The 25,444-nt window shown below is 37.4% G+C and overlaps 1 protein-coding gene across 2 annotated transcripts in view; it reads left to right on the top strand.

Annotated features, from left to right (window-relative positions):
• The first annotated feature begins 15,531 nt into the window (after positions 1-15,531).
• Positions 15,532-25,444, top strand: part of LOC134530331 (TOX high mobility group box family member 4-like) — a 481,748-nt gene continuing 471,835 nt past the window's right edge. The window contains exon 1 of one of the 2 annotated variants that reach the window (XM_063365064.1): positions 15,532-16,146. In XM_063365064.1, coding sequence (XP_063221134.1) covers positions 16,078-16,146 — 69 coding nt within the window. In that variant the 5' untranslated portion in view covers positions 15,532-16,077. The remainder of the gene's footprint in view (positions 16,147-25,444) is intronic. The other variant, XM_063365065.1, reaches the window with a different exon arrangement.

The raw sequence follows: 25,444 nt of genomic DNA on the forward strand, positions 1-25,444 counted from the left end.
TGTTTTTAGATTATTTACGCAAGCGTAGTCTATTACGCGATTAAACCGAATTAAATCAACGTTTATCACAAGTAAGTATCATATACTTTTATAACTTTATTTGTAACTTATTGTATTTAACTTTTTCATTACTTTAGAGCGTTTGCAACTTTACATATATGTAATAAACTAACTTGAAATTTAAAAAAAAAACTTGTCGAGTCCACAGCAAACACACCTGGTTCACGACGGAACATGGACAAAGCCAAGAATGACGGGGTTTGGCTATGTCCAGGGAACGTGAAAAGAGAGACTGCATAGGAAAATGATGGAGTTGAAGTGCAGATGAGGAAGGCCCCAAGGAAGGCCAAGGAGGATGGTGGAAGAGCATGTAGTTAAAGGAGTGTCGGAGAACGGAGGAGAAGAAGGAAGAATGGTGGAGGAAAGGAAGATGGAAGCATTTCACTTTGCTGACTCGGCTGCAGGCTGAAAGCAGTTGATGATGATGGTATTGTTGGTGATGATACAGAGTAAGTATGTTTTTAAGGAAAAAAATTGACATTTCGGAATCTACTGAATCTAAGGCTATGAAACAAAGAATGAATAGCATGCATATTGATTTACGAATTGTGTTTTGTCAATTTCCCGGCACTAAACATTTAAGGGGATGAAAGGGAATAAATTTTTGTTTTATCTTTAAAAAATTCATATCATCATAACAAATAAAGCTGAATGTAAGAAACTGAGCTTAATTAACTTAACTAATAAGTTACGAATGGTTCTTTTATCATTTTATGAAATTCGCCCTTAAAGGCCATGATAATAAATATCTTCAAGCATATTTAGCTGGAGATAAGAAGCTGAGCAAGAATAATGAAATTTATGACATCATGGTAGACCTATGTTTTCATCTTTCCATTTTTCTGTATTCTGACGCAAAAGGAGCGAAAAGGCGTTCAGTTTCGTTTTAAATCATATCTCTGAAGAATATCAAGCAGGATTTAATTTATGCGATATGATTTATTAACATGCAAAACCTAACAATTTTTTTTATTACTTGCTGAAATTCTACTTCTAAAGGGGTGAAAGATTGTAAAAATGGTTTACATTAAAAAATAATATATTCTTATTCAAACAAACTTAATTTAAGCTATTGGCAGTGATAAATAAAAATACCTTATTCTACTTTCTCTTATTTAACGCTTTCTTACATATAACATGTTAAGCTGTAACAGGGATTAATATTTATAAAAATAAAAATAAAAAATTTAATCCACTAAATCAGAATTGACAATATAAATTTCAATCCAATAAAAATCTTAGTTTATTTAAATATGTATTTCAAATCTGCGATAAAAAATATGACGTTGATTTAATTTGGTTAAATAATATTGCCAGACTTACAGAATCTATAGTTCTTAATATGCACATAGGCATCCCTGAGGGAAAAGAAGAATGGTTTGTAAAATTAGGCAATTGTGTTTAAGTAATTCTAATCATAACTAAGAATCAACTCAAAAGTTGGATGAGAAATTTTATACCTTTACTCAACATTTAATATAAAGGTATGATTGTTTCAAAAATCATTAAACCACGTAGGTATCTGAGTTAAGGTGCAATTATGTAATTATTTTAAGCACAGCTACAACCAAACTAAATGATAGTGTAAGTGTAAATGTTTGTACATTCTTAATTAAAAATAAATACCTACATAAGTCTTTCACGATTTTTTTTTAAATTGGCTACTTCCTGAAATGCAAAGGAGTTAAGTGTAATTCCATCTATGTAAAATATATCCTCAAACACACTAAAACGATATTTATAAAATCGGAACCTTACCTATATGAAAATTTTAAAATTTTTTTAAGAAACACCACTTTAAGAATATCGTTTTTAAACGGTTTGGTTGTGAATTAATTCTTTATGCATCTAAAATGCATTAAAAATGGTTGGAACTAATCACATACTTTTCTTACAATGGTAAGGTGTAAGCAATACCCTGAAACTGCGCGAGCGAAGCCGCGGGTTATAAGCTAGTCTACAATAGAATTGTTGTCAGCCCCAACTTCAAAGACGTATACCAGCTTTGTAAAGCAATTTAGACCATAAAATTAATTGAAAAAAAAAATGAATTGATCTATTTACTTGTTGGCTTATTGTTCTTCCGGGCAAACGACTCACGAATAGGAACTGAAAATTCGCGTTTTCAATGACCTCTAGGATAAACTCCATGATCCTTTATGTATTCAGGAAAATTACACCTACTCATTGTCTAACGACTCGTGACACCTGTTAAATGGAAATATTGTGATTCGATGCTTCCATTGTTGTGGGTTATTCATTGTCTTAGAGTCCTTCAGATTAACTGTGGTCCAATAACTGAAGAAGTAAAAAGTTCAACGTATTTGCATTCTAGCCTATCGCGAAATGCAACCGCGAGGTTTTCCGGTCTCTACTCATGAACCAATGAAGATGCAAGTCAAGCATCTAGTCTGTAGTGAAATAACAAATGTGCGTTTCGCAGGTATGTAACTATATATAAATATCAGTTTTCCTTGACTAATTGCTAGTGTCCTGCGAAATTCGCATAATTATTTGAAGACATAATATTAATATATACATTTATATTCTTGATTGGTTTTTCATTGGTTCATGGGATGTTTGTCACACACTAAAGGTCAATAAATAGAGACAGGGAAAATTTGCGAATTAATTTCGTGATAGGCGAAAATTCAAATACGTGTACCTTTGCTCTTTTTCCTATTGGCTCACAGTTTATATAGAGTACTCAGGGCCAATGAGAAACGATTAACCGAATAAGTGTCGAATAAGGCTCCTCGATTGAGACGACACATAATTTGGTACCCAATGAACAGATGGCATTTGCCCGAATATGTAGAGGACCGTTGAGTCTGTCCTAAAGGTCACTGAAACCGCGAATTTTTTTCCAGAAAATACCTAATTAATTTTTTTAATGCGCAGTACCTACATATAATTGAGACGTATTCTACTAATGGCATCATGGTTACTTACTAGAATTTCATTCCCCGTATTTTCACACCTGGGCGATCACTACACCTAAGCTTATAAGATCACATATTTTTTATTGAAAAATTTCTTCAAAAATATCGGGAGTTTACAAAATAAAACTCCAAGATGGCGGACGGGGCCTACTTCATCCCGCGCGGGACAAGTTTATAATGGAGTGTATATTGCCCTGTCTTCATCTCGCTCAACACAACGTGTATCCGTGTCTTCGACGGGGCCCGCCATTTTGAAACAAAGGGGGTACGAGGGAGCGAGTAGGAGAATCAGGAGTTTGGTAAAAAGGGAAGGAGGGAAGGAAGGGAGCGAGGGAGGGTAGAAAGAGAAGGAGAAATTAAACAAGCGTTATTGCTGCCGCTGGCATTAAATTCATCAAACGCGCGTTACATAATTCAGCGGGTTTCGCTCGGCTCAGGGCGCGGGGCTATCGATCCCACGAGGCCCCGCGCGCGCGCGCTACCGGCGCGACTTCTTTAGATGGCAGGAACACAGACCTTCAATTGTCTCAGCCGGCGGGAGAGGGAGGGTGGGCGGATAGGTATTCTCTCCCATCGAACGGCGTCCGTGCGGCGCGGCGTCGGGCCGATATTGGTGGGTTGAATGGGCGCACGTATCGCTTGCCTCACGCGACGGGGGAGACCCGTCTTCGGTTCCCGGCAGGATCAAGCACTCTTTTTACACACGTGGGAAACGTGGAGGACGTTACCGATGGATACTCAGGGGCCACTTTACACAGAAAAAAAAAGTTTTTTCTCGAACCTACTTTCACAACAGATTCCTTTGGAAACCTGTTTCCAAGAAAAACTTCGTAATACTCCAATAAATATATTGTAACTTTGTACAACGCATGGCTACGGTTATTTTTTGCTTATATTAAATACGTTTTGGTGCATAATTTTATATGTTAATTGATGTTTCATGCATGATTTTTTTTTAAATCATGGAAAAGATAATCGAGTATTCAATCATTATACTTTGTTTTATTGTGCTTATTAATGTGGTATGTGCACAGTTAATCCTGGAAAGCTATTCGGGGAACGGGTTTCAAATAACTTTAACTATTGGAGGTTCTGAAGCTACACAAAACATAAATTCCTTAGTAATAATCTGAACCCAGTATTACTGCGAACACTATTTTGTAGTGATATAGTTGGTTTCCATGTAAAGGTAAAAAAAAATGTACAAATATAAGTAATTTTACATTAATATTTAGGTTCCATTTACAAAAATCATAAACAGTGTAGATTTCCCCCTCCCCCTTTTTTTTACCCAATCTCCCCCCCTTTCCCGAAAATATTTGATTCAATCCTTGTTCTGTCACATCGTTTCAAAGGTGATCTGTATCGGATGACCTTGTTGTCGAAGAGCTTTTGTAACTTAGTTAACTTATTATTTACTTTGTTTTAATTTAACCTAATTACGCTTCCCTACTTTAATACCGGCCAAGGGTAGATGGTTCGATTCAAAAACCCCGGCGTAAGTCAATCTGTCAGTCAGAACTCAGGTGTTTGGGTGTCCACTGTTCTCTTGAAGGCTGTTGAAGAAGGCCAAACCGTCGGAAGCAAATTCCTACCTTCACATTCACCTTAAAATATCTGGGTAATTTCGATGCTTTGAGAAAAATTAACAGAGAAACGACAACAGAAATGTTCTGTCGTACATTTACAAGATAAGACAGAAGCAATCAGTACTAATTTAGTACCAGCAGCAGAATGATCTGCGTACCTATTACAATAAAAATTGATAATGTTTTGAGTGTTGCATAAACAGTTGTATGATACCTAAAAGCCAGCTTATTGGTATTCTTAAGTTAACAATCTAAGAGAGTTTCGTGTAGGTACAGTAGGTACTTTGGTTTCTCTAAAGTTTAGTCCATAATCGTACTGTTCCGTATAAGGAAGAATTATTCTTGTTATTCAACCAAGACTAAGTGTTGCAACATGTTTAAATACATGTTTATGTTAAGGTAATATAGTAACCTGACAATCGAAATAGACATATTTATTGCTTATTATTTTTAATATTTTCACATATAAGGCTAAAACATATTATCACCGTAACACGTTTTTTTTGACAAGTGTAGAAAAGTTTATTTCCGAATAAATCAGACAATTATAAATGCCAAAAGTTAAAATACTCCGTCAACTGCACATTTTATTACTATAAATGCGCAATAATGTTATTTCATTATAATCTGTTATTTTAAGTAGTTTAAATATATTACAACATTAAGATTTTTAATAATTTACTACATTTATAAACCTATACTAATGGCCATGAAATTATGTGATTACAGATAATGATAATGCCACGAAGAATCACCTAATATTTGAACACCAAACACAAACATTCCAGCTAACAACAGCTATATTGGTTTTTATTTTAACTACAAACTTGACATTGAGTTAGAACTTAACGTTGGAAAGTAAATATATATATATATATATATATTTTTATATATATATATACATAGGCTATACGAGCGAGTTTATTTAGGACTCACCAGTGATGTGCAAATATCTAACCTCGGTAACGAACAAACTCATGTTGTCTCATGTTGTTTGTGTTGCAAATATACTTAAAACAAAAATTCATTAAAATAATTCCGAGCGAGATAAATATACTGATATAGAGACCTGCAAAATTCGCGGATTCATTGGGTGATAGGCTAGAATTCAAACACATACATAAACCTCTTAGATAATTTTGCTATTGGCTTACTGTTCATCTGGACGAATCTCAACCAGTTATAAACCCTCAACCAAAGAAGGATCGAATCACAGACAAACCAGCTGAGACGACTTACAAATCGGCAGACAATGAACTTGCGTTATTTGCCCGAGTGTACAGGGGTATGTGCAGTCTAACCTGAAGGCCATCGAAACCGCGAATTTTGCAGGTCTCGACAGCGATAAATAAAATATTCGCTTTTCAAACACCAACATTTCTGGATGTGAATCACACCCGCCGCTGTTATTCGCTGCCTGAATTGTAAACGTTGCTTGCCATCATCAAACACAGACAGCAAATAGCCGCACAAAACAACCGGACATTTTAAACTATTCGAAACGGCTCCGATAAAACACCGGCTTTATACCTGATTTTCAACAAGGAATTTGTTTGAAATACTGCAAAAATTATTAGAATCAAATAAACATTTAATACCACCAAGTTTCCGCACACGATATACTTCTATGACATAACAAAAATATTAACCTGAAACATGCAAAAACTCATGTTATACCAACACTAAATATATGTTGTTTTGTTTTTGCTTTGACGTCTGAAATAAGTCAGTAAATACTTCCTACAAACAAATCTGAAACTTATTTAGATAATTTAACACTGTTATATAATATTAGAATATTATAATGTTTTTAAAAGAGTATAAAAATTTCCCACCGGCGATATATGGACCAGTATCTTGATCTTCCAAACCACTTAATATGCTACTGCTCCACCAAGCCTAACGAGAGTTTTCAAGGAGAATATGTAATGAAATCAATGAAATATGAGTTTGCTTAGGTATTTTAAATCTTGTGATTACTTTCTATTGTGTCTATTTTAGTTTACCAAATATATTTCAGGGTAGTTTCACTACCATAAAGTTTCATTTGGCACACCAATACATTTGGTATATCTTTTAATGTTTACGAAAGTGACTATATACGGGTTTATGTTGCTACACGTGGGTGAGCCATTTTTGTGACACATTTCCGTTCATCGACTTCTGTTTCATTTTCACGATATTACTGCTACCAAATGCCGTAAACCAAGAGCTAAGATGTTTACACATCAAAAAGCACTCCAAACAAGGTTTTAAAAAATTTATAAACCATGGAAAATAATTTAAGCAAGACATATTTCTTATTCTTTGTTTGATAGTTCAAACAACTGCCATTATTTAAACTAATTTATAGGCTAATAATATTTCATACAACATATTAGAGGCAACCCATATACTGCACTAACACATGGGCTATAGATCATTTCAACATTTCACCACTAAGGAGGTGGATAATTTAAAAAAAAAAGAAACAAAACACAATTAGTAGTTTACCTTGCTCTTTTATACTTGCCTAATTTTGAGATATTTGTTACACTTAGTAAACAAACGCCATTATTAGCTCTATTGTCATAGCTCTACTTTCAAAGTTTCATAATACAACATATTATACCTGACTGCATACCTACCAGGAATTCGTATATTACCCCCTTCAATTTTAAAATGATCATATCTTGAAAATTGTCGAACATTTAAGCCAGTTTTGACATAACAAAATAATAGACAAAATGAATTCCAGTAAATTTATTCAGACTAACAGGCCAAAATAGGGTGTCTGCTACCCTCCCTTTTGTTTTAAAACTTTAAAAAATTCCGGACATTATACGTGTGATTTGAGTAATGCCACTTTAAATTCGATATTTTGATGATTTGAATTTAACTAAAATTTATAACTAAATTTTCCGGATTGCTCCTTCATAAGAAATCTTCTGAGATATTCCAGACACTGTGTTCTTACTCCTCCTGTAGGTTATACGTGTGTTATACAATTAATAAAATAATTTTATGCAATGTTTAACAATATATTGTCTACATTTTCTGGCATCAATTTTCGACATGTTCGTAGGACATAGATTTGTTTTTACTATTTTCCAGTTGAAGACCGAAGGAAATAAAAAACACACACGTCTTCAGGCACCGATAAACGAATTCATATCTGCAGTCGAGAGAAGATGGAGTGAGTTTGATGTGTACCTGCTAAACTGCAGTTTATCGTCATCTGAAGGTTAAAATACCAGGTAAGACCGCACCTGTTTGTCAATCAAGTAGGCAGGTGGTAGTTAACTATCAGTCAGCTAGACAATTCCTCTGACGAAACGAGTCATCTGACTGGCTGAATTACCTTTCTCTCTTTAACTCCACCGGTAACTGTTTTGTTCTTTTTTAGGTTGGTCCAATAACCCTCCTTGACTTTACCATGAACTTTTCTCAAATACTTAATGACGAATTTTCTTATGAAACAAACGTTGACACATATCCCACCTAAATTTTCAAATGGTTACAAGGACAGGAATACATGTGCGAATATGAAATTCCATTCAAGGGTGTGTCACTTCAAATGCAAATGCACTCAAACTAACTTACGTAAGCAGATTAACGATTATTTCGCGTATTCTTTACGCGCCAGGCAAGAATAAAATGTTATACACATAATTAGGTTGTTGTGTACTCATTCCACACCAAGTTCAGATGACTTCCATTCTTTGGACTAAGTTGCACAATGATTGGGTAAACACATTTCCTACTTGTTCATTGCTGGGCCAGTCTTCGAGGGCGTGTCAAGATAATAGAGGTCCAATCATTTGATAGAAGAAGATAAACATGTGTTCTTCAAGCAAAATTTTCTAAAGAATGGGGAACGCAATTTTAGTGTGGCTGTTAACAAGATATTTTTAATCATGGAATTTATTTTTTATTAGTCTCCCACTTCCCTCAAAATAGCAATTATTAAAAACATGAAAAACCAATTACTCTTTAAACCTGTCACTGATGGTGCTGAACCAAAATTTACAAAGACAAAAGTAAAGTTCATAGTATTAACGGTTTGATGAATTTAATAATATGGGCAGTATTTTCAATAAAATTCCTTGTCGTTAATCTGGCCCAAAGCCGGAGTTTAGTATGTTTTCAAGACTTTTTTTTCGCTTTTATCGGAGCCGTTTTCATTATATAGTTTATAATTTTTGTCTGCTAATCAAATTATTCAATAGTCGACGTAGCTGCTCGAGCAGAGAATTCTAGCGGTGGGTGCGGAAACTATGTAGAATTCGCATTCAGAATTGTAGTTGAAAACGCATTTGTGTGTATTGGTACGTTAAATTTTGTGTCCGAGTATCGTATTATAAGTGTAGGTATGTGCAACAAAAGAACGCGTAAATTTGTTCGTTACCGAGGTTAAATTTTACACAGCACAGGTGAGTACTAAAAGACTAACATTGTTTTTAAAAAATAACGTTTTTTATATTTCATAATGTACTATGTATCACATACGTATATCCTACCCAATAAAATGTCGACGCTTAGATTTTATAGACTAATCAAAACATTACATTAGATACACCATTAGGTTGCAAAGTTCTGTGCACTAAAACTTATAACCGTAACACTGCACGCAATTCAATGGCATCACGTGCAAAATATTTAAATTACAAATAGCCACTATTTTTATGTTTAAATGGTATTTTAACTCTTCAATTTAACTAATTTCAATGAAAAATTTTACCTAGGTACTATTTAACTTCCAGATTTGATTTTAATGTACTTGGAATAAATGTATTTCCCAATATTAGTATTGTACTTAATTTAACGACAAATACCGCAATTTTCAGCAAACGTTCATCGCGTCAAAAATTTGTTGATTCCACATAGGAATAGCATTATTCTTTTTGCATCGCATTTGATATGAAACGTTTGACCCCTTTTTTTTTATTATTAAATTTGGTATACTAGCATTTATAATGAGCCACTTTAAATACAAATTTGTTTTAATAATTAGTGTTTAAAACCTAATAAAGTGACCAATATTAACTAAATTGCTAATTGTCAATTATGAATAATTTCTCGATAAAACCATCGTACATGATGTTTTAGTACTAGTACTTCGCTGAGCTATATGATTTGAGGACAATTTATTCATGGACCAATATTTGTAGATTTAGGTCAAAATGTCAGCAAATATCTGAGGACAGCAAAACAATATTTTTAATAAACCAACTCTATTCGCCAACACTTTTAAAATCACAATTTTTTAGTGCAAAATATGAAAGTTTCTTTTTATCAGTGGAAAAAAATAGATGGATTTAAATTACTTGAAAATGTAATTGCTTCGCAGTAAATAGGCTAGATCAGGGGTCGGCAACCTGCGGCTCGCGAGCCACATGCGGCTCTTTGGATGTGAAGCTGTGGCTCTTTAGTTCCGTACCAGAAATACTGCATCACCAGGTCATTTATACAGAAAATACTTTTTTATTACAAACCAGTAATAAGCCTGGTTTTTTTCCCACGACTGTTATATTTTACTAAACAATATGTCATCAAGCAGTTAAATTATCAATTCAAAGCTATCCATCCACCCGAGGTTTTCGGTTTACTAGTACTTACGGGCCCACCCAACAGATAGGCTTATATATGAATAAATTTTTCTTATGAATAAATATATTAGTTTTTTTTATCAAAAAATCTTTATTTATGCAAGTACTATTTATTGTTGGCAAGAAAATTTTTTGTGGCTCTTTAAAAACTCTGAAATTTTGTAAATTGTAATTTTTGGCTCTTCCGACTCAAAAGGTTGCCGACCCCTGGGCTAGATAGTTATAACAATAATTATTTGTTTTAAATTTTATTCACACATAATTTTTGAATCTGCGCGCTATGCAAGAGGCGTATTGGAAAATAAGAGGGGGTGAATAAGGCCTACAAATGGGAAATTACTAATCACACCTATTCTCAGACTATGAATCAAAGGCGAAAAAATAGGCTTAGATGACAGTATCACTGACCTTTGCACCAAGTCTTCATCACCAGCACCCTTGATGAAATTCTCTCCAGCATCATCATGCCCCTAAGGTTAAGGGGCATTAGGCCTTGCCATCATGCACGTTCAAACATTTTTATACTGCTTTCAAAACAGCTCCCGTGCTAAATGTTTTGTTTAACATAGCATAGGACTTATCTTCGGCTACTTGTTGAAGCCAACACTTGTGAACTGGTGTGATTATCTTGATTGTTGTAGTTCCCCACGTGAAATAAGTTGTTTCACCGCGGCGCTTACAGACTGGAGCCTGTTGGTAAATATGTGGTTGCAAAAGTTCTGTGATAAGACGAAAAGATGATCGTTTGTTTGTGAAGTGGCTAGTATTTAAAGAAACCTGAAAACAGCTGGATAAAAACTACTGATGTTATATAAATATAACGTAGTGTGATGTGTTGCATATTTTTATGTTAATAAACGCAGGTCTTAAATAAATAATTATTGTTTGTTTTTTTTACTGTACGGTTTGAAACTTTTCTGTGGCGATGAGGCCAGGATAAACAAATGAAGGTACTTAAGTTAGCAAGGGGGAGGGTTAGGTACACCAGCAGTGCCTGAGGGTGTGCGATACAGGTACGCGCACTTGTGATTCATAGACAGGACTGGAATTGGAGGGGGATAGAGGAGTGGGGAGGGGCGTATGTTTTCATATGTCCATAAAGTCCCGTTACCATTACATACAGTTACTACAACCAAACGGGAAGAGATGAACGGTGACGGTTTTCACCATTATATTCCACGCGTCCCAAAGTTTGTTTTCTAATCACACCATCTGAATGTGAGCCTCTTTTGTTGCCCTCAGGATGTCCAGACGATACTCGATCTCCGCCTACGTACGGCGAAGGATAGCAGCACTGACGCTTTCGATACGTTCTGTGATCCGTAATTTCAGTGTCTTTATGTTAGGTACTGGAGTAGCGTACACGAAATCTTTGACGTAACCCCACAAAAAAAGTCTTACGGTGTTACATCTGGAGAGCGAGGAGGCCATGCAACTGGTCCGTCACGGCCGACCCATCTGTTTGGAAACATTTCATCAAGAGCACTTCTAACATTATGGCTCCAATAAGGTGGTGCCCCATCTTGTTGGAAAATTATGTTTGGTTGCAACTCCTCAATCTGAGGAAAAACGAACAATTGCAGCATGTCCAGATAAGTGTCGCCCGTTATGGTTTTTTTTCTGAGAAAAAAAAATGGTCCGATCACTCTGTCGTGCATGAGTCCACACCAAACATTGACCTTTGGACTGTCACGAATGATTTCACGGATTTGGTGTGGGTGTTCTGACCCCCATATTTGAACATTGTGGCGGTTGACGTGGCGGTTGACGTGGCCGCTTACATGGAAGGTTGATTCGTCAAAAAAAAAGAACTTTCTTAAGATATCCTCTGTCTTCATCAAGTGCGTTAAGCATGTAACATGCAAAGTCATAACGCCGACAGGGGTCATCTGGATGCAGAGCCTGGGTAAGTTGGACTTTGTAGGCGAAAAGGCTTAAATGTTTATGAAGCACATTGTGCACTGTTGAACGTGGCATTTGCAGTTCCCGTGATGCACGACGAACAGATTTGCGGGGGCTTCGAACAAATGTGGTTCGAACATGTTCGATTGTTTCTTCTGAAACACCAGGTCGTCCACTACGTGGTAAGTCATGAACACTACCCGTCTCTGTAAAGTTTTTAACCCATCTCAGGATGCTTGGCTTGCTAGGGGATGCAGTCCCATATTGACGCCGATAACGTCTTTACACTGTGATCGGCGACTCGGTCTCCGCATACCACATCACACACTGAGCTTTCTGTTGTGGTGGTGCCATAATGTGTCATTCCTGAAACAAAAAAAAAGCTGTAACACACAAAATCTACGGACCTTCCCCAGCATTTTAGGAAAAACCACAACCGTTTATCTCTTCCCGTTTGGTTGTAGTAACAGCATGTAATGGTAACGGGACTTTATGAACACCTGTTACAACAGGCGTTTGAAAACAAGCTTCAGTTTGACGCTAACAACAAGTATTTTATCCACGAGGGCGACTTAGAACATAGTTGAGTGAGAGTGTATAAATTTGTGGGTCCTTAACGCCCATACCAGTGATAGATATTTCGAGCGATGTGAAGGACGATATGAGTGAAGAACTGGACTACTATATAGAGTGCTGCAGACGTCAGAATCGTCGTTGGGCGCGAGAGGAGCCGTAGGGGCGAACTCCAGAATTCACCCCTGGGGTCTGCTCGGCAGGTTTTTGAAGGAAGGTGCCCCAAGCTTCAAGCGGCTTGTGAATACCCATATGAAGGTTTTAACTGCCAAATGATGTGGTCTACCGCATCCAGAGGGGAAAGAGGTGATGAATGAAAGTAGTACGTTTGTACCAATTAAGATAATATGCCGAATGAGATGTGTTACCTATTCGGGTCGAAAAGGTTTAAGGAGGGGGCAGTTTTACGAACGCGGGTGGCAAGGGCGCGGCGCGCGCACGGCCACTGACGTCACAAGCATACCTTCGGGGATTATAGCGGCCCGGGCGCGCACCCCCCCCCCCCTGCCCCACGCCCTCCTTCCTCGGTGCTTATCTCTTAGAGGCCTGGGAATCCCGCGGGCCACTTCGAGGAATGTCATGAATGACGCGACGCTATTCTGGATGCTTCGATCATCGGGTCGGCCCGACACACGTCACAACCTCTCCAGTATGTTCCAGAAAGTCTGCCAAGGGTATAAAGCGATAAAGCGGTGACGCCGGCCTCCGCGAGAGTTTCGAAAGTTCCGAAAGTGCGAGTTGAGTGAAGTGCGAGTTCGGCTAGAAGGACGAGTGACACCTCCCCCCCCCCCCCCCCATTTGCGAGCGGCGCGACGCGGTGTGACGGGACCGTGCGAGTGTGACTTAGTGGTGTTAGACTGCGTGTGTGGACAGGCGCGAGGTAAGGGGCGAACCACTGTTGAGCCTAGCTCCAGTGAGCAGTATGAACTGTGGACTGGACAGATATTTAATAATTTGTGAACCGACATTGGTGTCTGTGATTGGTACTTGGTAAACAGATATTAAGTGTAGTGATTTAATTAGTAATGTAAATATTACTAGTAAATAAAATTGTATAAAAATTAAATTGAGCTAACCTAACGAACCCGTTTCCCCCATTGAAAACATTATCATTACATATATCTAAGACTATGCATATATTCATTATATATTATGTCTTCAAGGATAAAAATGTTCCTTATCAACCACCATTCTTAACCAAGTAACTGAGGATTTTGAATAATTTGATAATATATATATTTTTTTACAGATTTTATGGTCTATAAGATTCATAACAACATGGTACGAAATAAAAACTCAACCTTACATGCATGAGGAAGAGCGACACTGAGGTATTTTAGGAAGAATGACAATGATGTACTTTAGGAACCAAGACTATAAATAAAGATGGCAACATCCATCTGAGGAAATTAAGATGATGGTCTCCGGCAGACGAAAACAATATAGCTGCCTCCAGCAGACTAAATTATATGCTAATGCCACCGTAACGAAATGTGCATGCACAGGAGTGGGTTATTCGATTATGTAACGAAAAGTACAACGCACAGGAGTGGGGCATTTGATGATATCATTTTAATGGAAATTGAATAACCCTGGAGTGAGGTGCATGATTACAAAACTGGAAAACAAAATGGCGGATGTCAAGGTTAAGGTCATACAAGATGGCCACTGGAAATGACGTAATCCAAGATGGCTGCTGTTGATCCCCGGATCACAAGCCAAGTGTCAGAGCCCCAGGATCTACTAAACTTACCTACTTCAGCAGGGTCGCTCGCCTATGTTTCAGACTCCTAAGCCTTACCAACCACGGCTTTCCTACCTCGCAATACTCAAGTAACGAATATCTTTCTACACGACCAAAAGTGACTCTTAAAAACAAAAATTGTGGACTTTAATTTCTGAGAAAAAAATATTGAACTCATTATATCAACCACACTAATATAAACTGACATTGGTGTTATACAAATAAAATTAAATTTGTACTTGTAACTTATATAAATAACTATAAGTGTTAATTTATTTCGACAAATGCAATGGAATTTATTAAAACATGGAATGAGGTTTTCATGATTACATTTGCGCAGTAGATTTTAAAAAAAAGTTTCATTTGGGTGGCAATTACTTAGTTCATCAAGGTATGTAAATAATTGAATTGTTCCACGAAGAACCAGCCAATGGGAAAAGAGGAAACGGGGAATGATACATTTCATATTACGAGCCCTTGTTACAGGTTTAATTTTCCTAAAACAGATGAACGAGCGAGATGCGGCAACGACACTGGCCTGGGGATTGGGTACATTTTGTATGACGGGAATGTATACATTATTGTAATTTTTTTTTTCACCAGAGTTGTTTCCAAAATGAAAACAATGTTTTTTTTTTTTTTTTTTTTTTTTTTTTAGCGCCCCTCCAGCCCCTTTGCAACTCGTGTAAAGAACCCTGCCCCCTCCCCACTTCCCCGCCACGAAACCAATCTGCCTCCCTCCTCCTAGCATGTTGACAGCCTCTTGTATCCTCTCTTGTACTCTCTGTCTAATATGGAGATTGAATTCGGCGCGGGACGGTACGGTTTCGCGTCCGCTCTGCGCAGGGGCGGTGGGGTGGGTGATGTTTCGCTTGACGTGCTGTACAAAAGGGGGAGGGGGGGAGTATGGAAAGAGGAACAAGTAACACGGAAGGGGGGAAAGGGGGAAGGCTTAAAGAGGAGCAGGTTCTTGTTCCTTCTCTCTCTGTGTTGCTCCCCTTTCCCCCTCCGGCGAGCCCACAATCGCGCGCTCGCGCGGTATTGAAGAGGAAAATGACGGAGGGAAAGAAAGAGGGGAAATGCCGGGCTCGTGGAGTGGTGGGGGGGTCGGAAGGAGGAGGGAGAACGCCCGGAGCGAAGAGCAAGCGTTGTGTATCGCTCAGAGGCCAGAACTATTTACCAGTGCGGTGCGGTAGGGTACGCGCACGACGGGGTGTGCCGGGGTCGCGGTTTTATTTTTTTATTTCCTTCTCTCTCTCTCACTCTCTGACAAGGACAGCCGGGTAGCGGTCTCGAGAAGCCACCTGGGACCTGGGGGACCCACCGACCCGCGTTTGTTTTTGTTGTCGTCCCGCGGACGCAGCCGACGACACGTGGGCGCGTCGCGGGTCCGTGTGGCGCGCGCGACGGCCGTCCGTCGCCCCGAGTGCCGGTCTCCGCCGGGGAAGTAAGTGTGCGCCGAGGAACATGAGCCAGGCGCCGGCGCGACCGGCTCGCTGCAGCCAGGAGACTCGCGTCTGAGATAGCCTCAACCACACCTGACCTCCTCCTCCTCCTCCCAACCCCCGCACACCCGGTGAAACAACTAACTCCACCAGCAGCGGCAGCAGCCCGAGGGAAAGACGGCGTCCTGCCAGTACTGCTGCTACGTCCCGCAGCCCTACGGGCCGTGCGAGGCTATGGAGGCTACCTACTGCATGGGCAGCGACGTGGACGTTTGTCGCATGTTCGACCAGTATCTCTACAAGGTGGGTGCCCGCCCTCCCCCCTTTTTGGTCACCCCTGCCGACCGACGCGACGTGTGCCGTGTTTGTACCGGCGGCTGTATAGTCCTTACATAACCTAGATTTCCAAATACGGTACATCTCATATTTCCCAGTCATCCTCACATAAAACGAATCTACAGTTTTACTCCGAGGTTTGAATTTTTTTTTTATTTTCACTTGACCATCAAAACAAGTGAAAGCTAACTAACTGCTCAAATGAGGCCTTCGTGATTTCGATTTTTTTTCCCACTTAAGACGATTTAATACTGTACATTAAGTGTAAACTCTAGCCTTGCATTGTTTATTAATATATTTAGGTACTGTAACTACCGTGTTCTTGTTTTCCGTGCCGTAATTAGCGCGCGTGGTACGTTCGACGAGGGAGCGTGGGAAAGAGAGTACCTGATCGTTGCACTGTCGAGTTGTAACGGCATTGTTTTGTTTCTCTCGAAAAACTCGTTAACACCCGACGACCGTTAAATGTGACGAGAGATGTTATCACCAGACAACTGTGCACCGTTGAGATAAGATATCTTTGTGAAATAGCTCTTAAGAATTTTAGGTTCGAATACTACGTTAACAGTTGTGTAAAAAAAAAAAAATGAAAGAATTAAATAGGCTGATATTCATTCCCTGTGGTGGATACATATATTTTTTTTGTGGGGCTGGGGAGGGGGAATAAAAAAATTAAAATTTGAACACGTGTTTTCAATAAACTTACATTACCGGTACTATTGACACTAACACACTGACATGGCGTATAGTAGTAGCCGTAGGCGTCATACAGTTGAAACTGCAGGTGTTGTAATAGCTCACCTTTCTTCCCCCAAAATAACTAAACACTGCTTTCACTGATATTGCAAATCTTTTCCCAACCTTTCCCCACCGCACTGCTACCGCCAGTGGTTATTTTGTTTTCTATCAGGAACGCATGTGTGCTACAACGATACCTTAACTATTAAAGGTACGTTGATTAAAGGTACTGTAAAGGTACGTTGATCTTAACATCTTTTGTGGGCATAGTGAAATTTCCTGCGAAATAAAAAACCTCTTGTGTCTTTTTTTGTTATTCATTCTATCGTAACTCGGTGGTAATTTCGACGTTAAAATCACTCTTGATGAAACAGGCTCGGTGTATGATAATCAAGTGCAAATTTTTTTTTAGTATTAAATATTCATGTTACGTTTTTATAAAAAATTTTGTTTGAAATACCTAAATTGTATTATCAGCTACCTCTACTGCTAGATACGTATGAATTAGACGGGTACAAAATTAGCGAAAATGCACATTTATAACCTGTGGGAAACTAGTGTGTGAAGCACGCTGAATTCGAAAGTTGCGGACGAAACCTAACGGATAAAATTATATTAGTTGTTCTCATGTTTCTCTTATTGTTTGACGACTGTTTTTTTTACGAGTCCATATAAAATCCTTAATGTTGTCGCTACTCCTGTTTAATCTGACCAAGGTTTCTGGCTCGTAAACTCGTTACGCAAATAATTTGAGAATTTCACATAATATGTATTTTTTGTCTGAAAACTGAATATCGTATTTTAAAATAAATTTTCTTTGAATTTTTTGAGGACACCATACAGAGGAGGGTATTAGGCTGTGAGGTATTTTTTTAGAGTTCGTTAAGTAGAATTAAGTTTTTTTTTGTTTTTTTGTGTATGTTATTACCATGATATGTCAGAGTTGGCTATTTCATATATTCGGTTATAACTCTATAAATAGGAGTATAAATTTAAGAACAATTTTGGGTCTATTTTAAACTTAAACAAACAACACAAAAATCATGTCTTTTATTTATTTTTTATTGAAGGCCTACTTATGTATAAAAATTAATATCCTTTTTTGTGAAGCGGCGCAGTAGACTGTGTGATGTTTTTGATAAAATCACAATGTAGCTACATCCGACAAACAGCACACAATTCGTTTTTAAATGTGACATGTACAACGATTTCAAATCACGATTGAAAATGTTTTGGTCATGCAGTATGGTGTGGCAGTTGCAGATCGTATTTTGATACGAAACGTGCCCGAAATTATTAATTAATTTTTTTTGCTTAGTTTTTCTCATGAACACATGTTGTACATTTTTAAAACATGAATAATTTTGTTATTGCTTAGGCAGTTCCATATTTTGTATTCCACGACAGGTTTAATGTTAATTTTTTAACACTTCATTTACTGTTTGCGAAAAAAAAATATTGTCGAAATTTCAAGGTTCGCGTCAAATAACTCATGTAACACAATTGTGTGATCATGCCGTATTGAAATCTAGTGTAGGCTAAAAAAATTTCGTAAAGAAAAATAGCTGCCATCTATTGATTAGTATTATTACATATTTATATTTGGCTCTCTGTTGGTGGTGTCATATTTTGGGAAACGTAATTAGTTTAAAATTTATTAAATGAGAGTTATTAGTAATTATTTAAAATATTTTTTTTTTAATTTATGCTGACTTAGAAAGTTGTGTGCCAGACGAGATCATGTTTTATAAAGATTCGGGCAAGGTACTCCCAAGGTTGAAGTAAAAATAGATTGCATTTGTTGAGAGTTCTGAGAATTATCTCTCCTGCCGTGATGCGGCGGCGAACAAACCATTGCCAAGGTGTCCACATTTTGGAAGACAGGGGAATTCAGAGAAATGTCAAGGAAGTTGAAATTGCTGAGGAAAAGTCAGATATTTACTTTAAATCCTGGAAAAATAATGAAAATTTCCCAGTGATAATAGTTTGAGGGGAAAATGTCATGCTACAGTCCGCCATCACCCAGCCAGTGAAAGTATTATTATTATTTTTTTAGTTGATGCTTTAGTGCACACTATTTAATGGCGCGTTTGGAATGAAGAGAAAGTGAACAGATAACTAGGCCAGCTATGGGGAAGGTGGAGCCCAGATTTTCTTTATTCTTTTCAGAATAATTTTTAAAATAAGTAAATTATTTTAAAAAATAGTCAGGGAAATTTGAAATTATGACCAAAAAAAGCCAAGAAAAATTTATTACAGATTTATGTGGACACCCTGGATGAATGCTCGTGTCTAAAGCGCTGTCCTAAGATCTACTTTCAGTACTCTTCCGCCACGCGTCTGAATACCATCGACATGGCCTAGTGAGCATGCCTCGAGTAAGGCGAATCTGTTGCATTTTATTTCTTCCGGATACATGAAATTGTTCCAATCACTCCTAATCTCATTCTGATAGTATCATCAACGAAAACGAACCAGCTCTAGCATCAAGCAGTTTCAAAAGCAGAAGTTTTATCAGAGGATGGATCGAGGAACTTTTTTTTTTTTTTTTGATGCTGTCAACCTAATTGGATGTAGGTATACCTAAGTGTCAACATGATGTTTAATTCCAAGTTCAACAGGCAGAGGTTTTTTTTTTCCTGTTCTTCAGCTTTTGGTCTCCAGATGTGTTTTCCGATAAGCCTGGATGTATTGGCTGTCCTTCCCTTATTGGCGCGCGAACGACCGCTACACGCAGGCCGACCAGTCAGCCCCGGTGGATATCCTTGCGCGCGATCTCGATCGCCGCTGGAGATAGCGCGCGCGGTTCGACCCGCGGGCCGTGACGCGAACCTCCCAACGAGCTCCCGAGCTCCGCGACCTGTTAGCTGCCGCCCTCCCGCCTCGCACCAAGCACCGCTGCGACCCCGTGTTTGCGGGTTCATCACCGGAGAAAAACCGCGTAGTTCAACCTGGGGTCCGCCCACTCGGGGGTGCGTCTGCGTCGGCGAGGCGGAATGATACGTGCGGCGCTCGCTGGTGGTTCCACACTGTTGGAAATCACAGTAAATTCGCGGGATTTTCAACGAAGAACCAACCTGAAACCAACGAAGAGTTCGTAATTCTCAGATTACGGGTATACGTCGTATTCCGACTTCCGTGTGAATGTTTCGTTGTAAACGAGGTAAGCTCACGTGCTTGGGGGAGGGGGGGGGGGTGGGGCAGAGAAGTTTTTTTTTTCTGTGGACTCAAAATGTTTTTGAATGTTTTTGTTAGAATAATAAGATAATTATTTTTTTGATTCATGTTCAAAGTACCAAGTGAACTCAACAACCGTAAATTTTATGGGAATTTCCATACATTTACGAAGATCCCTGGGTAATTTGTAACCAGCGTTCTTCGTAAATTTAAGGTGAAGATTTCTAACAGTGTATAGTCCGTCCCACACATAGATTGCAGAACAGAGAAAATGGCGTCCATTGTTGGCAGGTGTTATCACAATTATGTATACCATCGTCATTTGTGAGTTTTAATATATTTTTTTTAATTTTACTATTTTTCTTAGCCCATAAGTAAGTGTCTAATTGACAGTTTATTTACAGTTGTAGTCATTATGGGATAAAGGAAAAACGTTCAATGCTAAACACCGATTATTATTTCACAGGAGAAACTATTTGTAGCAGGTATTCACAATTTATGACAAAGCATTCCATGAAATTATTTAAAATTTAGATATATTATACAAAAATTTCATTAAATTACAATGTTGCGTCTCAGTCGTTTGTGCTCTATGACGTTTGTCCGGCAACAGAGCACACCGAAACGAGGCCAGCATTGTACATTGGAAAGATACAAAAAAATTCCCATTTTTAAATCACGCTGCATTCTAAGGATGAAACACGCTATAGTTACTTCACGTCACAGCTGTGCCATCATGGCATCGCTGTAATGACCGTGTTTGCGGATTAATTACCGACGGAAACAGCGTAATTCAGGGACCCACCTAGTCAGGGGTATATTTGTGATGGTGAGGCGGTATAAGTGCGACGCTCGCTGGTGCTTCTAGGGCGGTATCGCCTCTAAGCGCAAGGCTGTGAACTGGCGCGTAGTCTTCTCGTCGTGCATAGAGCAACTACGATACGAGTTCAATGATAAACATCGATTATTATTTCATAGGGTAAATTATTTGTAGCAGGTATTTTATTTTATTAACAAGGCATTCCTTTAAATTGTGTAATATGCTCAAAAGGGCAAATATTTTTAACTATTCAATCATACAAAAAATTTCATTTGACAAAAAAAAAAGTAGATTAAAATTTGCGTCTTTCAATTAATTCTCATTAGAAACAAAAAAATAGACTATTGAAATATTATATATTCGTATTTAAACGGTAACCATAACATTATATGGCAAACTGTACCAGATGTCTCATGCCTAAATAATTTTTCTGGAAACACACGGTTTAGCCATTTTTAGTCTTCTAAAAATACAATTTGGAAATGAAAGACGACTACACAGCTACCCATCATCCCCCGACGTATTCTTAGAAGCTTTTCGTAAACAGACTTCACTGAAAATCTTGAGCAGTTTTCATATCGCGTGTTTTTTGCTCTGAAGCTCTGCCTAGTGTGCCTAGGTAGACGGGACCCTTATTTGCCACTTACAGTTTTCTATTTATTGTATCACGTAAGAGTTTTTTACAATGCTTTTATTAGGTTGACCTGTATGTATGTATGGATGAATGGACTATGTAATAAATTCTTTCCGTTCAGTTTTTACCAACTTTTCGACGTCCGAATGTGTTGAAATTTGGCATACATATAAAGAACCTCTGACAATACAATATTTTTAAAACTTAAGTGTTTGGGTTAAGGGTAGTTGGGTCGGAGGGTCAAAAAACCACTAATTTCGAGCTATGGGTAATAATCAAGATTTTGTGTATACATGAGGTCGGGGCATGGTGGGAATTTTCCCCGGGGTTGACTGTTACCCTTGTGGGGTGGGGGTTCAAAAACCCAAAATTTTGAAAATTTTAAAAATCATTGCTTTTTTGATTTGGAATGTTTCCGATCCAAAAGGTCGAATTATAGTGGAAAATGTGGCCGGGCTTCGTCTTTCTCCCCATCGGAAGGAGCGGGAAGACGTAATGTCCCTAATCTTTGAAAATTAAAAAAATATATATTCTTTTCAATCAAGAGTATTCCCGAGGTCGGATTATGGTGGAAAATGTGCCCGGGGTTCGTTAATGGCAATATGGGAACTACTATATATGGAATTATCTGCCCACTCTTCCGGCGTGATCAATTGTATATTACGGACATTCCATCAGTCCATTTTGATTTCGGCACAGATGGTGTACATATAATTAATCCAATAGCCATTCAGTTTCCAGTGAAATACAGCTATGGTACAGCTGAAAGGCGAATGTTGCCATTAATACTCAGTTGGGCATCTACCGTATACAAAATGCCAGGCTGCACTGTAGATTATGCAATTGTTTATTTCGGATCGGGTCTCTTTGCTGCCGGACAGGTTAATGTAGTTCGTATTCGCGTAAAGCACTGAATGGTCTCCAAGTAGAAGGACTTGATTGCTCTAAGATAACAAGAAATTGTCCATGTATTGTTAACGCATTAGCTAATAATTCTAGTTTACGTGAACATTAATGACTAATTTTTAGTTCACTATAAGGAATAAATACTATAATCACTCATATTTAGTATTTTTAATTTGTTTCAATTACTCATTCAATATTTTTATTTAATTTTGAGACTAAAAAGAATAAAATAAAATTATAGTTTAAAAATTTTAAGAACACCACTTTTATATTCGAATAAACTAAAAATTAAAAAAAAAATTAAATTTAAATTTAAGGTTTTTGTCCAACAGACAAATAATGCACCACAACTCATCATAACTAAAAACGTGGGGTGCTCTCTTCTTTCATTTTCGTAATAACGGTATCCTAACATTAGTGATAGAAAATTGAAGACTATTGATATCAAGCACCCCCTGGGCCTAGATCCAGGGGGGCCAGAGCCCCCCCTGGAATTAAGACTTCCCTCACTAAGGGGGGGCCTGCCTGCACTTGCAAAAGCGTGACTGTAAAACGTGTTTGATGTCAAAACTATTGTTTATGGTAAACCTTCTGTATATTTTAAAGTTTTCTTCGTATTGCATGCATCTACAGGCCAAAATATGGGCAGTTTACAGCATACGGGCACCGTATACAGATATCACGTGTCAGTTAACTCCGCGTGAAAAATTCTCGAGCCACGTACCTCCTCCCCCCCCCCCCCCCCTTTCCTGTAAATTTCCGTGGGCCCCACTTGCAAATCCTACAGATTTGCGCCCCTGAAGCACCCCATTACTATTTTTAAGTTCGTTATTGTTATTAAGTTCATATATTCATTTTCTTAATGACTATAGGTATTGTTAAAATTTTAGAATGACTACATCCTAATATTCAACATCTATTTAACAATATTACAAATTGTGCTTTAAGCAAATATATATAAATGAATATTTGAAATAGATGTCAGTCAATGAGATTTCAAGTGTATTACTATTTTTTTTAATAATTTATTAAAATTATTTCAATTTTTATTTATTTTAATAATTTCTAAACTGTTAATGCAAACAAGTATAAGTCAATAATTTTTTTTCCCAAGAGAGACTTTTAATTTTTAACATTACACTGAAGTCTGTTTTGTTTTGTTTTGTGCAGGCTCAACAGCATATTTAAAAGATAATCTCAATAAATGTCTTAACTTAACTTTCAATTTGTGAATAAATGTAAAATATGAAGTTTTGTCAATTTTTGATTGTACTCTTGTAGGTTGGAGGAATCTCACTCTAATTTAAAAAATAATAATGTTTTTTTATAAAATGGCTAAACATCCGTGCAAGCGAGCAAAGTTGTACGTTCTAATCCATCTATGCCATTCATGTAAACTGGCACGTTTTATTATTCATAACTTCGTTGAATATTTTACAATATTGTGTTTTTTAAATTCCTTTTTACGCTTCAATTATATGCATTTTTTTAAATATTTTATTTTATAAAAAAATAAAGAAAATGTGCATGTTTCAACACCGGCACATGTTTTGACCTCAAAATAAAAATAAAAAGATAAGCTCCAATTAGGCGAAAAGAGCTGCTGGCTGGTGTAATTATCAGGCTACTGACTTAAGCAGTGACTGACTGCGGGGCTCAAGTCTGGGAAAATGTAGGATGAGATGTTGTCAAGGTGAGGGATATTTCCCTCGGCTTACAGATTTTTTTAATTATAAAGTAAATACGTGATTTTGAGCTAAATTGGTCAAAAAACGTTTTTTTTTAATTGACTCTTGGAATAAAGATGGGATCAAGGTGGTTGATCTGTAGGGTATACTTTGTAAAAAAAAAAAATCGTTACTCTTATGAACTTACGCATCGCAACGAAGATTTAAAAAAAATTCACGTAAAATTCACGTTGCAAGCAATTATTTATAGATGTATGGTTGATAAACTCAATTTTCGTATAGTTTTATATTTATTTTTTATTATAGTTTGCTGTTTTTATTTTTTTTTGTTTTGTTTTATGTTTGTATTAGTCTAAAGGAATACTCTATAAAACAATTTCGTTTATGGCAAAGAAAAATCATCTCAACGAATTTTTGTTCGAATAAATTAAATTTAACATTAAGCTAACGGTAATACTAAAATATATATTTGGTATATTTGAAGATCATAATTTATTTGAGGTTATAATAATTTCGATGGCAACACAAAACTCTTTTTAAAGCTTTAGTAGCTAACATATTGGTTAAAGAATTCGTTATACCATTTTAATTACAAGTTAAGCTTGCTGTTAATTAAAATGTACATGTTAAACAACAATATTGTTTGCAGCAACATAACTTAGCGGTGGCTCATACTTAAATAAAAATTTAGTTTGTCACAACAAACCATTTTTGTGGCAAAAAAAAAACTGTTTTATACGGTAGTGGCTTTGCACGGGTGTACAAAGATTTTTAAAGGCGATTATCTTTTGAGAATCTCTATAAAACACTGATGTATAAATTAAAGCGTAGTACTCGACCCATTGATACTCCATTGCACTGTTAGAAATTAAAGTCAATTTACGTACTTTTTAACGACGAATTAACCTCAAATAAACGAAAAGTTCTTCGTAATTTGAAATAACAGAATCTTCGTAGAAACTACGCCGTATTTTGATTTCAGAGTTTTGTGTTTCGTTCTAAACAAAGGTAAACCAACACGTGGAAAGAAGAACAGAGTTTTGGAAAGGTTTGTTAATATACCAAGAATATATATTTTGGGTTCATATTCTAAGAAAGTAATCTCGGTGGCCATAAATCCACCAAGATCCCTGGATAATTTTTAACAGTGTTCTACGTAAATTGAAGGTGAGATTTTTTTTAACAGTGTAGACGGCCCGCATATCAAAATATTTATCACTGTTCTTCGCGATGTCCTCTTGTCCCGCTGCCATCGGACAGTCTGGGAACACGACGGCATTTCACGCACGGGGATGGGAAAAC

Source organism: Bacillus rossius, chromosome 3 (genome assembly GCF_032445375.1).
Source record: "Bacillus rossius redtenbacheri isolate Brsri chromosome 3, Brsri_v3, whole genome shotgun sequence".
NCBI classification, from domain to species: domain Eukaryota; kingdom Metazoa; phylum Arthropoda; class Insecta; order Phasmatodea; family Bacillidae; genus Bacillus; species Bacillus rossius.